General features: G+C 51.7%; 1 protein-coding gene and 1 long non-coding RNA gene across 3 annotated transcripts in view; one reads left to right on the top strand and one right to left on the bottom strand.

Moving 5' to 3' along the window:
- Nucleotides 1–7,305, bottom strand: part of PARVB (parvin beta) — a 115,760-nt gene extending 108,455 nt beyond the window's left edge. The window contains exon 1 of one of the 2 annotated variants that reach the window (XM_082350874.1): nucleotides 7,095–7,305. In XM_082350874.1, coding sequence (XP_082207000.1) covers nucleotides 7,095–7,209 — 115 coding nt within the window. In that variant the 5' untranslated portion in view covers nucleotides 7,210–7,305. The remainder of the gene's footprint in view (nucleotides 1–7,094) is intronic. The other variant, XM_082350873.1, reaches the window with a different exon arrangement.
- LOC309608663 lies at nucleotides 1,415–10,835 on the top strand. Its single transcript, XR_014233049.1, has 2 exons — nucleotides 1,415–6,323; nucleotides 10,341–10,835. It is a non-coding gene; the product is annotated as an uncharacterized lncRNA (long non-coding RNA).
- The last annotated feature ends 5,903 nt before the right edge of the window (nucleotides 10,836–16,738 follow it).

The raw sequence follows: 16,738 nt of genomic DNA, 5'->3' as shown, positions 1-16,738 counted from the left end.
AATATTCTAGAACCCATCGTGTACATGGCCCCGGTCCCTCACCTGCTCACCTCCCTCCCCTTCTTTTGAGCCACCCTCTTTCCCTTCTTGTAAGTTAGGAGTCCAACCCACCTTAACCGTGATGGGTAGTCAACTTCCTGAGGGTAGATCATCAAGGCGATCACGTGAGCAAAGAGGGACTGGAAAGGCAAAGAATCCCCAAAAAGTCCCACCTCCCTGGCCAAAGGAGACCAAACTCATTACAAATCCTTTCCCTACATCTTGCAGCAAAGAAGGATACTATCCCATTTTTATTTTCAAAAGTAAGTGGGAGGGTGTGCTGAGATCTGCTTGAAGAGGATGTGAAAATCACCTCAAAGTCTCTATGCGCCCCAAAAAGTTCTCTATGCAAACACCCCAAACAGCCAGAACTCTACGCCTCCCCAGGTGCCTCAGCCCCGAGAGTACTAAGTGGGAGCACGGTCAGGGGCCTGGAGAACCGGCCCTCACCTAATCTGTTTCTACGCAGTTCCTTCCATCTCAGAGTGGCCTCTGGGCTGCTGCCTCTGCATCTCGCCCTGCAGCTGCCGCCTCCTCACGTCTCAGGAATCCTGCTGCTCCCAGCCCAGCACACTGCCTCCAGGAAGCCCGCCCTGCCTGCACCTACGCTGGAGCTGCTTCCCCGCCGGTCATCCCGCTCCGGTCCATTCGACACCGGCCTCTCTAAAGTAGCCGAGATTGGTAACTGGCGCCCACTGCTCCCACATGCGGGGATGACAGGGCCCAGTGACCGCTCCAGCTTGCCCCGAGGCTGACCACGGCCCACACACCACACCACAGTCCAGCCACTCTGAACGGCCTGCACTTCCCCAGAGGGACTAGCTGGGGTCTCCTCCAGGGCCCCTCCTCTTCTAATTCCTAGCCAGCCTTTACACGCAACCAGGGGACCACTTCCTCCAGCCAGAACCCAGAACCCCCAAATCCCGGATGTGTGTCTCCCCTGGGTGTCCATCACCACACCGGCCTGCCCCCTCCTCACAGCGCCCACAGGCTCCTGAGGACAGGCCTGGCCCAGGTCACCGCCTGCCACCAGCCCCCAGCCTGCCAGGTAAAGATTCTTTTCCCTGTGTCCTTAGGTCTTCGGAGCTCACGGGCACCTCCTCCCTCTGCCGTCCTGGGACGGGGCCAAGTGGGCCTTCACCTTCTCCTTCCTATCTACCACCCGAAACAATTATGTTTTATCTTTTTTTTTTTTAAATTTTTATTGGAGTATAGTTGAGTTACAAGGTTGTGCTGAAGCAATTATGGAGAATTTGATTGCATCTCCTTTGAACCTTCACGGAAGTTTTCCATTTCTTCTCACTCTCCATCTCCAGAGAGGGGTGTCTGCCGAGGACAGCGCATCTCCCCCCAGGACCCCCACTCACCAGGTGACTCCATGTTTGGACCACAGCTGCCTGGAACCGGCTGCCCCAGCCGTGTGTGCCCGGCCTAGTGTGCCCGGTCCGGGGGAGCCGTGCGGATTCTCCCCCTCGAGAAACTGAGTTGAGGGCCCCGGGCGCTGCGCGGAGAACGGGTTCACAGGGTGGCGGGGGGAGGCTCTGGGGGGCATTTCCAGACCCTGGCAGTCGAGGGCCCCGAGGAGCTGCCCCACCCCCTGAGGCTGGTCAACCTCCTCCTGGTTCTGCAGACACCTCAGGAAAGAGACACCAGGTCTCTCCACGTGGGCACTGTTATCCGACACTGGGTGTGGCTGTCCAGTGCGTTATGGGATGTTTACCAATATTCCTGGCCCCCAGGCACTAATGTCACCAGCATCCCCACCCCAGCCCAGAGGGGACACTGCCAATGTCCCCTGGGGGCAAAATCATCCCCACCTGAGAACCACTGGTTTAAACTGCCATGAAGTGGCTACGGGGTAAGGTTGTGTTTCCTCAACTGTAAAATGAGGGGAACACCTGAGTCACTGTGCTGTACGCCTGCACCGAACACAACATTGTACATCAACTATATTTCAATAAAAATTTTTTAAAATACTGATATATTTTATCCTATAAATAGATCAATAAATAGATAAATGAATAAATAATAACATGAGGGGAAAAGTCCCACCTTGCAGGCACCTCTGTCCGGGTACTCTTATTACAGAGCAGTGCTGAAGTGGGACGGTATTTGGGGACACCACGGCATCTACGCAGCTGATCACTCTGGAGAGGACGGGGAGAACTGAAGGGAACGCACAGGGGTTAACAGTGGTGGTTTAAACTGAGATTCTCTCCTGGAAGTTATTCAAAGCCCACAGAAGAAACTTAATACCTTCAGCCCTCAGTTCAAGGTCGCAGCCCACTGGTGTCTCTTTAGACACCAAAAAATTCATGAGGTTTCAGTCAATATCTTGCTCATTTACCTCCATTTCTGCATCAAGCGCTCAGAAGACGACCCGGGTCAAGAGAACCAGAAGACAAACTGCAGAGAGGGAGGAAGTGTTTGCCAAAGACACATCTGGCAAAGGATTTGTATCCAAAATATGCCAAGAAGTCCTAAAGTTCAACTAAAAGAAATCAAACTTGATTAAAAAATGGGCCAAAGATCTGAACAGACACTTCACCAAAGAAGAGGTACAGATGACACACGAGCCTAGAAAAAGACACTCCACATCGTAAGTCATTAGGGAATGAGAACCAAAAACTGCTCTAAAAAATATATTTACAACAAAAAAAAAAAGCTATGGACACCAAGGGGGGAAAGGGCGGAGGGGATGAACTGGGAGATTGGGATTGACATATATACACTAATATGTATAAAATAGATAACTAACAAGAACCTGCTGCAAAAAAAAAAAAAAATTAAATTAAATCAAATTCAAAAAAAAAAAAAAAAAGCAATCAGGGAACAGGAACGTCCTTAAGGCTTGCTTTCCTCGGAAAAGCAGGAGGGACAGGGCCTCGAGGCTCGGCTGTGGCAGGTTTGGCGCTGTGCAGCCCGGTGCCGGTCACTGGTGTCTGGGCAGAGGGCGGAGGCCAAGGGCAGGCAGGGGCCTCTCATACAAATGGGCGGAGTGGACCCCATCCCGCCCCTTCCATCCAGGGCCTCCCGGTCCCAGAGCTGGCCGCCCGCCTCTAAGGACTTTACACAGCAGCTGGGGCATCCGTCCCTGGGGCGCCCCCTCGCCCCACTCCTGGCCCGCTGGACCCGTGGGGCTGTCACCCGTGGTCACCAGGGGGCCCTCGTGGGGAGTTTTCCTCTGTGCACCTCCAGTAAAACCGAACCACTTTAATGAGTGGCTCTTAACAGTCCCCAGGCCTTCTAAGGGGAGCTTTGGGGTTTTTTAAGTGTTCCTTGCCACTTTTCCCAACACCCCACAGTTCGTCACAGTTCCGTTTTCTAAACCGGGCCAACACATGACACGACTTGGTTCCCAACCATAGAACATCAGCCTTAATCCACGGGCACTTCCTGCATGGGTTCCTCCAAACCTCAGAACACATTTCCTAATATGACCTCCCCTGGAAGGTGACAGGACATTCACCCCAACGCGTCCCTCCGTGCCTCTCACAGCCACAAGTTCTGCTGACCCGGGCGGGGGTGAATGCCCCCGGCGCCCCCAGATCTCTAACTCCTCGGCAATGCCGTCCTCGTCCCAGCATCCTGCCCCCGACCTCCACCCACGCTCCTGAATTCACCGTGGACTTTCTAACAAAAAGGAAACGAAACCCACTGTGCAGCTGGCAGCGTCCGGCACACCTCGAAGCCTCCTCTTCCTGATCGGTCCCTGGCAGGCAAATGAGCGCCTCCCCACAGGGGCCCGAGCTGGGCCGGGAACTGCTCCCGCTCGCGAACCACATGAATGGCAGGGAGGGCAGGTTGCCAAGGCAACAGGCCCGCAGGAATACTGGCAATTCTCAATCACTGAGGACCTCATTCTCCAGCCTTCACACCTCGGCCTCCCGCTCCTGACTCCTTCCCCACTTCCCGCAAGACCAGACGGAAGCCACTGAGCCCTTCCAAGGCCAGTCCTCCCTGAATTCCTGCGTGCGAGCCCAATTAGTGTTTGTGACCTTCTGTTTGTATGGGGGGACCCCTGAGGGTACCAGGCACCCCAATCTTGAGAAACGAGGCACGGGACCCAGTTAACTCACACACCAAAGCAACAACAGCTGGGACTTCCCTGGCGGTCCAGTGGTTAGGGCTCGGGGTTCAATCCCTGGGCGGGGAACTAAAAGCCCACAAGCCACGTGGTGCAGCCAAAACAACAATAACAACAAGAGCTGTACTATGGAAGCATCTCTCTCCTGCTGTTTTTGTGCCTATTTTATTCATCACAGGATGACTCTGACTACTGTGACTCTTGTTATACTTAAATTAAAGCAGATCAGCCCTCGATTTTCTAGGCGCACGCTAGTTCATGAAGGCAAGGACAGGCACTTCGCTTTGGAGCTTGGGGCCGGTCCATGAGTTCAGGAATGTGCTCTTCGTATTGCAAGAGCATAAATGTCACCTATAAAAAGCTGTCATCCTCCGGAACATTCTGATGACTTGCTATTCTGTGAGAGATTGCTTTCCTGGTTCCTTCAGGTCTCAAGCCAAACATCACCTGCTTTGAGGCCTTCCGTGGGCATCCGTCTCATTGCACTGTTACATCTTCCTCCTAGCACATATTATTACAGCATGATTGGTCTGTTTTATTTATTTATTACGACTGATTCCCTGTTCCATGAAAGCGAGGGCCTTATCTATCTTTTCTTCCTAGGGTCTCACAGCAGGCAATGAATGAATTGGAAAGGGTATGACATTCGTGTTTATAACTGTCGTAAGGTATAAAGAGGAACTGAAATGATTTTGGTGACGGTGATGAGGACTGCAAGTGAGACAGTCGAGACCGCAGATCAGAGAAGCAGCTGGAATGATCAAGGGAAGGGTGAAGGCCATTTACCATCTTTTCGGAGGTGTGACTTGATAGAGATTGACACAAGCCAGTTTGGATCCTAAACGTCAGGCTTCAGAGAGGAGGGGCTCATTCGCTTGGAACAACTTGTTGACTGAAAAAACTGCACAACCTACAAGTTGAGAATTATGTTTTATTCGGTGGGCAAAACTGAGGACTTAAGCCCGGGACACAGCATCTCAGATAGCTCTGAGGGACCGCTCCAAACAGGCAAGGGAGGAACCAGGATACGTAGAAGGTTTTCGCAACAAAGACCAGGTAATCCGAACATCAAAAGATTACTGTTAATTAAAGAAAACCAGATATCTCAAGGAATTTAGCACTTTTCTATGTATGGGAAGATGCAAGAGTCTGGGCTCACTGAAATCATTCCTTTGATATGCACCTCAGCTACCTGGGGCCGGCATCCTGTGCTTCCTCATCCTGAGTCTCCTCGGGGTGCATCGATGCGGGGTGGCGGCAGTGCCTGAGGGCTTGGCAGTTCTTGTTTCCACCCTGAATCTCCTCAGGGCTCACCTTCCGGGATGGTTGTAGGGGCTCAAAGGCTGCAACATCCTTTGTTTACTGATATGGCAGGCAACATTTTTTCATTGATAAACTAAAGGTGAAAGGCCCTGCCCTCATGGAACTGAATCATCTAATTTGGTAAAAGCTTCCCTGGTGGGAAATGCATAGGCACCCCTCCCCCCCCACACACACACACAAATCCCTGGGTGGAAAGTGTGTGGGAGTGCGCACATCCCTACAGGTAAAGCATCACAGGTATCCCTAGGAATACACACCTCAATGGGAGAAATTAACACGGGGACACGTGTGCCTCGCAAGTATGTCCTTGGGGTACACACGTCCCTGGGGGGTACACTCATCCTCCAGGTACAGGAAGACTTTCTAAAGCACAGGTCAGGCTCGGGTGGTTTCAGGCAGCGGTCCCCAAACGTTTTGGCACCAGCGACTGGTTTCGTGGAAGACAATTTTTCCGCGGACCGGGGGGAGGGAGGAGGGATGGTTCACACGCTAATGCGAGCGACGGGGAGTGGCAGATGAAGCTTCCTGTTGCGCGGCCCAGTTCCTAACAGGCCGGGGACCGGTACCAGTCCGCGGCCCAGGTGTCGGGGGCCCATGGTTTAAGGAACTCACTGCACACCCCTGACTCCGGATCCTCTCTTGTCTAATGTCCTGCCTGAGGCCAGCTCCCACCAGCCTGTTCACGGCCACCGCAGTATAACTCACCCTCTTACCCACAGGGAATCTGGCCCCGGGGAGGAATCTCTGGGCCAGAACAAAGGAAAAATTCAGTAATGCAGCCCTGGGAGAGGCCCAGGAAACAGCCGGATTTAAAGAACACAAACAAGAGGCCAGAAGTCACATCCCTCACAACTCTAAACAAAACTTTTAAAAGGTAAGAGGTGGTAGGAAGTTTTTGAGAATTATTTTCGTGGACACGTGGAGTCAAAACTGGAGGGGGCTCCGTAGTCCTTGCCGGCGGGCCTCGCAGCCTCTGGCCTGCCCGCTCTGCATCCCTTTCCTTTCCCCCCCTCCCCGGGGCTGGGGCCGCATCCCGGGCAGAGCACCGCACCACGAACACCAGCGGGCCCCGGGCCTTGCCCGCTCAGCACTGGTGCCCAATAACTGCTCACCGAGTGAGTGGTCACAAGGGCTGAACGAGCTGGGCCTGCGGGCGAGGAAGGGGGCTCAAGAAACGGCGACTCAGGCGGCGGTGGGCGCCGGCCTGTCCTCCGCGGACCGGGGGCTCGCCCCACATTTGCTCAACATCCTGCCCTCAGCAGGAGCTGGCGATGCGCGTTCAGATGGCGCCGGGAGCCCAAAAGGGGCTCGACGAGCCGCCGGGGAAGGGGGGTGGCCAGGCTCGCGGTTCCCGAGCCCGCGTTTAAAGGTCTCGGAGGAGGAACGAGCGAGGGTCATGGGCTGTCCCGAAGGTCACGGCTGCGCGCTGCGCGGGCCGGGCGGGCGTAGGAGGCCGTGCGCGCGGGTCCCGGCGGGTCTCGGGCCGCATGGCCCCGGCTGCCACTCAGTCGGGTCCCGGCGGGACTCGGGGCGGCATGCGCGCGGGCGCGGGCGCGGTCGGCCACCCGCCCGGGTCCGCGGGGCGGGGCGCGGCGCGTGCGCGGCAGGAGGCCGGCGGCAGGAGGCCGGCGGCCGGCGCACTCACCCTCCTTGGCCTTCTTCTTCCTCGCCAGCGTTCCGCCCAGCTTGCCCAGGAACGACTCGTCCTTCTTCATCCTGTGGGGCCGCAGGGCGGGCGAGCGTGGCGGCGCGGAGGACATGGGGCGCGCGGGGTCCCCGGCAGCCGGGCGCGGGCGCAGCGCGTGTGGGAGCCGCCCTGGTCGCCGCCGCCGCTCGGCCCAGGGAGTGGCCGGGAGGGCGCGGCCCCGGCGCCGGCCCCCGCCCCGCGCCCGCCCCTGGCCCTGCGGAGCCCGCCGCCAGAGGTCGGCGCCGTCTCGGGCTCTGCGGTCGCCGCTTCCAGCCCGCGGGCCGTCGGCCGTTCCCACGGTGCGCGTCACACTCACTCTCAGAGTGAAGCGGTGGTTCCGCTCCCAAGTGCCGCCGCTGGGACGGACCGAGGGCTCGCTCTGCCTCCTTTTGTTCTACACGTTTGACCCCGGGGCTCAGCCGGCTCCCGGGGGTGGGGGGCAGCGAGGCAGCCAGGGCCACCACCTTTGCGCAGCCGATGTGCGTCAGATAACCGCACAAACAGGTCATTTCACTCGCTGAGCTTTTACCCACAACCAGGCTTGCGGCTGGGGGAACACTTGTGACCTATCCCTGCCTTCTAGAAGCTTGCAGTATGGTGGGCAATGCCCACCTGTCCTAGGGGAGCTCAGGACGTTTCCCCAAGAGGTGATGTGGAGACACAGGAAAGAGCCCTGCTGTGGAATCAGGGGTAGGCATTCAGGTGGAGGGAAAAACAGGACCAGAGGGGACAGTGTGGGAGCTCCAGGGAGGAGAGAGAGAAGAGGACAAGGCAGGCCCTGTAAGGGCTGGAAGGCGGGGAAGGGGTTTAAGGTGGAGGTGACGTGGTGGATCCGGGTTCTACAAAGTGGACTCTGGGTGATGTGTGACCGTGGGCAGGGAAGGAGTAAAGCCAGAGGCAGGGAGACCAGTTCCGAGGTCCCGGTGACTTAGGAGGGGCGTGAACAGTTTCTGGAGACGCTCATAGGGGGAAGGAGCCCCAGGCTTGGGGTGGGAAGAGTTAAGGCTGCTTCCCGCTGGGCCCAGCAGGTCGGGTGGGGTCCTTCACCAGCAGATAAGAGCTATCAGAGGAGGTCCGCTGGGGAGGAGGGGAGTCTAGGTCCACACGTGTGGTTAACAGTGTTTTCCACCTCCCCTGGGCTGGCTCATTGCCCCACAGCGCTCTGTAACTCCTCCAGTTCCCATCAGCAAGGGTTTCTGTTGGCCGAGCGGTGCCAGGCCCTGTCCTCCTGCAGGGATGCACTGACCACAGGGGCAGAGCCTTGCCCTCCAGGAGCTGGTGATCCAGGGGAACGTGCACGCCCCGAAGTTAGGAACCCAGCGAGGTGGGAGGGAAGCAGGAGGAGGAGAAGGTGCGGGAGATGAAGGGACACGGATGCCCTTAGTCTCTCGAGGGAGAAGATTCAGGATGGAAAGGGAGAATGCCAGGGAAGACCCAGGCACCTGGGAGATGGGAGGGAAGCCAGGGACGCAGGCTGCCGGGTGTGACTAGGTGAGCGGGTGAGGCCGTGAGATCAGTGATCCCGCACAAGGAACCCTGAGCCGCTGAAGGGGTCTGAGCAAAGGGTTGATGCAGAGGACGGTTGAAGCACAACCCCCAGCCGGAGACCAACTCGGAAGCTACTGAAACGGGCGAGGCCAGAGTTGCCCGTGGCAGAGGGAAGGAAGAGATGAGAATGAACTTTCAGGGACTTCCCTGGCGGCCCAGGGATTAAGACTCTGTGCTTCCACCGCAGGGGGTGCGGGTTTGATCCCTGGTTGGGGAACTAAGATTCCACATGCATGCTGCGTGGTGCAGCCAAAAAAAAACCCCCCAAAACAAAAACAATGAACTTTCAGGGCTGCAGACCACAACATGTGGGGAATAATTGGAGGCTGGGTTTAGGGACAGTGAAGGGTCAGAGGGCTCTGAGGCTTCTCACCAGCATGGCCTGATTTGGGGTGTCACTACCCACTCTGGGGAAAACACAGAAAGATGGTGAATGTGGTTATTGAGATCCTGATGGGGTCATGACGCAGGGCTACATTGCTTTGAATGCCGAGGAAATGTCATCTAGGGCAGGGGGTCTCTGGCCCCTTTGAGAATCTGATGCGTGGTACAGACTGTCTTCTCCGGAGAAATACACGCACGAGATGCTGCACAGTGTTTCCGGGGGCCTGCAGCCACCCCGCCCTCCCAGCCACAGACCCCAGCGGGAGAGCCTGCAATCAGGGGAGAGGAGCGGAAGAGAAACCTTGGGAAAGAAAATGGGAAAGAGCCGAGTTCCTGGGCGCAGTCCTGGGCATGTGGTGAGTGCCCAGTCAATAACTGATTGTTTAGATATTTCATCAGTGGGTCTGCTTTCCCAGTGGATACACAGAATTTACTATTTCCATTTGGTCACTGCTAATTTGAACACCGCAAAGACAGGTCAGATCCTACTTCTAAAGATGCCGTTACACCACGAAAGAATCTCTCTAGAAGATACTTAAGTCCTGACGACGGCCCAGTTTGTAAGAGAAACTGACCCGGCTCTTACATGACAGTAGGGTTCTGGAATCTTGTAGACATCATGCATATAGAAACATAATCATATTTTCAATGCGAGCGTGGTACGTATTGCTGAGAAATCCGTGCAAAGCAGTGATTTCTCGATAAAGTTCATAGTCATTCCCTTGCCCGAGGTGAAGGATGGCCCTTGCAGCCTCAGACAAAAACGCTGCACTCATGGCCTCTGTTTCCCTTGCACCTGCTGGACTGGAGAATAGTCTGATTTCTTATCAAATGCAGCTTGGAAGCTTTTTAAAAATTATTGTGTTAGTTGTGATGGTTTTTTTTGACTCGTGTGCACCGCAGATGACAATCAAGAAGTGATTGTGGGGCTTCCCTGGTGGCACAGTGGTTGAGAATCTGCCTGCCAATGCAGGGGACACGGGTTCGAGCCCTGGTCTGGGAAGATCCCACATGCTACGGAGCAACTGGGCCCGTGAGCCACAATTACTGAGCCTGCGTGTCTGGAGCCTGTGCTCCGCAACAAGAGAGGCCGCGATGGTGAGAGGCCCGCGCACCGCGATGAAGAGTGGTCCCCACTTGCCGCAACTAGAGAAAGCCCTCGCACAGAAACGAAGACTCAACACAGTCATAAATAAATAAATAAATAAAGAACGTGAATTTCTTAAAAAAAAAAAAGAAGTGATTGTGGGTGAATTTGGGGTTTTTTTTCAGGGTTAGAGGCTGGAGGGACCATGATTTAAACCCCAGAAACTTTCCCTCGCTCCTGGTGACTTTACACAGCATTCTCTCTGGAGCGAGCAAGCAAAAAAGAGCAATGGCGCGATGTATCTCAAAAACACGTTCAGCAAAAGAAGCCAAGTGCGGGACTTCCCTGGTGGCGCAGTGGTTAAGAATCCGCCTGCCAACGCAGGGGACACGGGTTCGAGCTCTGGTCCGGGAAGATCCCACGTGCTGCGGAGCAACTAAGCCCATGCGCCACAACTACTGAGCCTGTGCTCTAGAGCCCGCGAGCCACAACTACTGAGCCCGCGTGCCACAACTACTGAAGCCTGCGTGGCTAGAGTCCGTGCTCCGCAACAAGAGAAGCCACCGCAATGAGGAGACCGTGCGCTGCAACAAAGAGTAGCCCCCACTCGCCGCAACTAGAGAAAGCCCATGTGCAGCAACGAAGACCCAATGCAGTCAGAAATAAATTAATAATAATTTTTAAAAAAGAAGCCCAAGTGCAAGGGTGCATCCTGGGGGAATCCACTTATTTGAAGTTCAACAGCAGGTGACCTCTTTTCTACATTGAGAGTGGTCACCTTCAAGGGGAGAGGGTCTTGCCTGGATATGGGCACCAGGAAACTCTGGGTGATGCACATGGGCCGCAGGCTGTGGGGGTCACACAGTTTATACCTAAGTAAAAAGCCATCACCTGGTACACTGGAGAGTTGTGCCTTTCACCGTGTATCAGTTATACCTCCATAAAGGCTTGGGGAAAAGAAAATAAATAAATGATACCCCTAAGGAGGATCATTTGAGTTCTCTACCTTACTTGCATTTGGGTTTCATTCCTTATCCATGTGTCTCCTGTGATAATACGGCAGCTCAGGAAGCATTTAAAGGAAGTTTTATATAAAAGCTGCATGCCTTCTCTCATTTTGCTTCCGTGTAACTAAAAAGAAGAGATATCTTTTCAAAAAATGAAAAACAGCCTTTAGCTCTTTGGGAGAGAAAAGGGAGCTCATACGAGGAAGGATTGAGACTGTGAAATGTTTTCTTGTGTTATTCATTTTCAAACCTCCTAGCAATTTCAGGAGAGTTAGAAGTGTGTAGGGAAGTGAGGGAAATACTTAATTGATTCAGTGATGGAGAAAATGCCTTATTTCCCCCAGGTTACACTTCTGATGCAATCTTCCTGCCCTTTGGGGCAGCATTTTCAAGCGTGCTGTAATCATGGTATCCAAAGCAGTCTTTTGAATGGCGTGATTTAATCACTCTGCTAATTTAGTGACCTGGCAAGAGAGGAACCTGTGATTTTCACTTTAAATGCTAGGAGCATAAAAGACGACCATACTTGCCTGGAATCTTAAAACTGTGGTGGTAACACTTTTTCCTGAACCACATGTGAGCGAAACACAAATTCCTGACTGCCTTTCACTCAAGTGATTTTGGAAACATCAGCAAACTTTGAGACAAGGGAAGTTGGATTTTCATTATTGGCAAATTCTCTAGAGTTTTCTTTTTGCATAGTAGGCAAATTAAACTATGCGTACACTTTGTTCTCGTAAATATTTTAGAGATGAGGAATGAATGAAAGATTGGCGCCAACTTATTCATTCCTAGTCTTCCATGGAGGAGAAATTGGTAAAGCCCCCTAAAAGATTATGCCCCCTTCAAAAGAAGACTGGCCCCTAGCTTTCAGAGAGCAAGTTCCTTGAAAAATGCCAGGACCTCTTATGTGGGTGGGAGAACAAATAGGCCAGGCCTATTAGACATTCACACCATAGTCTAAATTTCTTTCACCATTCATTTGCCATATATATATATCACCTGCCTGCAAAGTAAAAGGCTTTGCTTTCCTCCTCCCACCTAACTGGGCGCAGTAAGGGAATGAGAGCTGTGCTTTGGGTGGAGGGGAAAACGATGACGGGTGGGGGCGCTTTGGGGCGGTGAGCTTGCTGCTGGATAGAGCAGCAGACTTGGCCACCACAGCACGTTGGGAGAACATCACTAGGGCTGGGGAAGACAGTGGTCCAGGGCAGGGGTCTGTAAGGGGTCAGACAGGAAATATTTTCCACTTCTCGGGCCATACAGCCTGTTGCAACTACTCAACTTTGCTGTCATAATCTGAAAGCAGCCATAGACAATATATAAGCAAATGAGTGGCTACATTCCAATGTAAGTGCACTCAGAACTTTGGATTTCATATCATTTTCACATGTCACAAAATATTCTTCTTTTGATTTTTTTTTTTCAAAACAGTTGAAACGTAAACCCATTCTTAGCTCACAGGCCATACAAAAACAGACCGGATTTGGAAGCAGACGGTACCCAAACTGCATTTCACTTACTGCATATTTTTGCCTGAAAGTCCTAATAATGGTAACGACGATGGTGCCACTAAAAATCAATGTTTAAAAGGTGCCAGTGATTCAGAGCCTGTTGTTTTGAACTCCAAGGGAGTATACAAAATCTTCCCTTGCATTAGAAATGCATTATTGGGCTTCCCTGGTGGCACAGTGGTTAAGAATCCGCCTGCCAGTGCAGGGGACATGGGTTCGAGCCCTGGGCCGGGAAGATCCCACATGCCGCGGAGCAACGAAGCCCGTGCGCCACAACTACTGAGCCTGCGCTCTAGAGCCCATGAGCGAAAACTACCGAGCCCGCGTGCTGCAACTACTGAAGCCCGCGCACCTAGAGCCCGTGCTCCGCAACAAGAGAAGCCACCGCAACGAGAAGCCTGCGCACCGCAATGAAGAGTAGCCCCGGCTCGCTGCAACTAGAGAAAGCCCGCGCGCAGCAACAAAAAAACCCAACACAGCCAAAATTTTAAAAAATTTTTTTTAAAAAGAAATGCATTATTAATACAACCCTTCCAAAGTGGATCAGTAACAGTTCCACTTCTGTCATTTATTCTGTAAGACTTTCCGCACTGTTACACAAAGGTAGGAGTATATTGCAATATGGCTTGTCTTTTTGGAAAATGGGAACCACCTAAACGTGCATCTCTGATTATATAAGTCAAAGCAGAGTCCGGCAGCACCAGGAAATATTACGCGGAACAGGGCGGGGCTGCCTGACTGGTGTGCGACGCCACCCATGATGTGGGGTTAAACGGAAAAGCAAGTTGTGCTTCTGCTTCATACGTTTACATACTCACTCATTCCACACACACTGGGTGTCAAGGTAGGTTCTGGGCGTGATTCCAGGCCTTAGGACACACCATACACAGACCCAAAAAGGGCTGCCCAGTGGAGCTTACATTCTCATGGCAGGAAAATTAAATTACCAATTTTGAAAACCCATGTACGAGAGAAAGACAAATATCATATGATATCGCTTATATGTGGAATCTAAAAAAAAAATGATACAAATGAACTTATTTACAAAAGAGAAATAGACTCACAGACATAGAAAACAAACTTATGGTTACCTAAGGGGGAAGGAAGGGGGATAAATTAGGAGTTGGGATGAACATATACACACTACCATATAGAAAATAGATAACCAACAGGGACCTACTGTATAGCACAGGGAACAGGATACTCAGTATCTTATAATAACCTATAATGGAAAAGAATCTGAAAAAGAATATATATATATGTGTAACTGAATCACTTTACTGTATATCTGAAACCAACACAACATTGTAAATCAACTATATTTCAATCAAATATTTTTAAAAAGCAAGTTTTCCCAAAAAAACCCATGTACATACATGTGTACATTTTACATATATGTGTTATACATACATACATTTTACACATATATAAACCTTTATGGAAGTCCAACTTTTAATCCTCAAACACTTTGTCAAGGGGAAACGGCTGATTTGAACTCTGCCTGTCTATCTGGCAGTACAAACAATAACAAATGGATGCTGACGCAGAGTGAATAGAACTGATTTCAGGACTAATCAGAATACATTTTGATTGAGACAGTGGATACTCAGACAGGAAGCACGTGATCGTCAGTGAAAAGCGCAGTCTCGTGCATAAGTGAGACAAATTTTCATTTGTTCAGGTTCACGACTCGTACATTAAAATATGTTCCGTGATTATCCACCTAGCACACCTACTGGAGTTCATCACTAACAGAGACCCGAAGGCTGAGCAGCTGTAAGCAAATTATGCTCTGGAATCAGGAGAGTATTAAACCGTAAAACTCAACTCTGTATGATAATTTATCTTAAGACTGTCAAAATTTCAAATTTGCAAGGAAATCAGAAAATGCAAGCCTTGACAAGGCTATTTGATCATCAGCGCTATTTATTTATTATGAAGAACTACTAAAATATGGAGCTGATTTTTTTTTTCAGAAGCACTGTGGCAGCAGTAGCCTAGGCCCTTGCCCTCCGGATGGCCAACCGTGCAGCTCTACCTGTATACAATCTGCAAAGGGTTATAAAAGACTGCAACCTAAAAACACTTTTCAACAACTAAGTGATGTAGTTTTCTTGTAATCTGAAAGAAAAATGCAAAATGAGTCTTTTTTCCCTAGATGCATTATGCCTTCCATGAGGTAAATATTCAGTAAATATTTCATGAATCAGAAAAGCCTGTCTCTAAAGGTAGAAACAACCTAATGTCCATCACAGATGAAGGGATAAACAATATGTGGTCTAACCATACACATATGCATGAGATTCCGGCCCACGCGACAACATGGATGCACCTTGAGGACGTTATGCTCAGTGAAATAAGCCAGACACAAAAGGACAAATACCGCATGATTCCACGCACATGAGACACCAGAAGGAGTCAGGTTCATAGAGACAGAAGGTAGATGGTGGTCATCAGGGGCTGGGGGGAGGGGAGACTGGGGAGTTAGTTTCACGGGGACAGAGTTTCAGCTTTGCAAGATGAAAAGAGTTCTGCAGATGGAGGGTAGTGATGGCTGTACAACAATGTGAATGAACTTAATGCCACTGAGCTGTACATTTTAAATGGTTGAAATAGTGACTTTTATCTTAGGTATATTTTACCACCATTTTTTAAGCCTGTGTCTAAGACCCAAAATAAATCAGGCCCTGAATGTAAAGGTAATGTACTAAACTGAAAAGGGCTGCCTTGGGGTGTGGGAAAAGGCAAGGACTTTCCGAGGGAGGAGAAGTAACAGGAAAGAGAGATGGATGAATAAGCCAACCAGCCAAAGATGGAAGAACAGAGAATAAATAGTCCCCTAGAGGCAGAAGAGGGTTAACCAGAGGGCCAGCCCTGGGGAAAGAGAGAGTGAAAGATTGCTGCACCAGCAACCTGGATGGGGGGATGGGGATGGGGAGAAATGCACATAAATCCTGGCCTCCAGGGTGGGGTGCACGGCCTCGCAAGAAGGCCCCCAGCTGAACTGCAGAGCGAGCACAGGAGGGAACAACCAGCTTCCCAGAAGAAGGGGCTGCAGATGGTCCCAGCCCTCCCCATCCTCCTCCCCACCTTCTTCCCCATCCTCCTCCTCTCCCTCCTCCCCATCCTCCGTGGCATTCCAGCCTCCAGCTTTCCAGAGCTCCTAGCTGACCCCATCATGGCCCTTCCCCCCGAGACAGGCAGTGGTCGCCTCTGCCTCTGGAGCCCACAGAGGGGTCCAGAGACCCCTGGAGACCCACACAGAGCCTCGCACACACTCAGAGCTCAATCAGTGTTCGATGGATGGATGGATGAGTGGATGGATGGATGGATGGATGAGTGGATGGATGGATGGATGAATGATGGATGGATGGATGGCAAACGATTGATGACAGGAGGTTGGTGGTAGTTATTGCAGCAGATTACTCCTGCCACTTGGGACTATTGTGACGTTTGCATCCACGCAGAAAAGGTTTTATCCATGGATGCAAATTATGGCTCCTTCAAACACTCAGCCCCGGTGACAGATTTGGTGATGAGGAAATGAGAGAGTAAGGTGTGACATGGAAATACAAGGAAATATTAGGAAGCAAAGCTTTACTGTCACTTGCTTTCTGGCTGCCTGTTCAGGAAGGAAACGGGGGGGGGGCCGTGACAAAGCCTGTGCTGGTGGGAGATTTGGGGTCTAGTGTTTGAGGAGGGGCCGGAAGGGATCAAACTGCATTGACTCCAAACTTCCCAGGAGCTTCTCAATCGTTAATGCACACCGGTCGCCTGGGGACCGTGAGAAACTGTAGGTCCTGGAGGAGAAGGGCTGGACCGGGCCTGAGACTCTGCATTTCTAATGCACCCCATGCCTCTGGCTTTTTAGTTCCTGTGTCACACTCTGAGTGGCAAGGCTATACCGTACTCTTTTATTGAAGGGTCACCGTGGGCTTCTGGGATAAGACAGCTGCCCGTCAGAGATACCACTAGTTTTCTCAGAAATTTCGAAGTGTATGATGTTAAGAAGACTCCCCTTTAAAGCATCAGCTGTATTAAAAAGACGCACAGCATCAGTCC

This window comes from Balaenoptera borealis, assembly GCF_965194805.1.
Source record: "Balaenoptera borealis genome assembly, chromosome: 13".
NCBI lineage: Eukaryota > Metazoa > Chordata > Mammalia > Artiodactyla > Balaenopteridae > Balaenoptera > Balaenoptera borealis.
The sequence above is the reverse complement of the archived record's forward strand: the minus strand, read 5'-3'. Positions and strand labels throughout refer to the sequence as shown.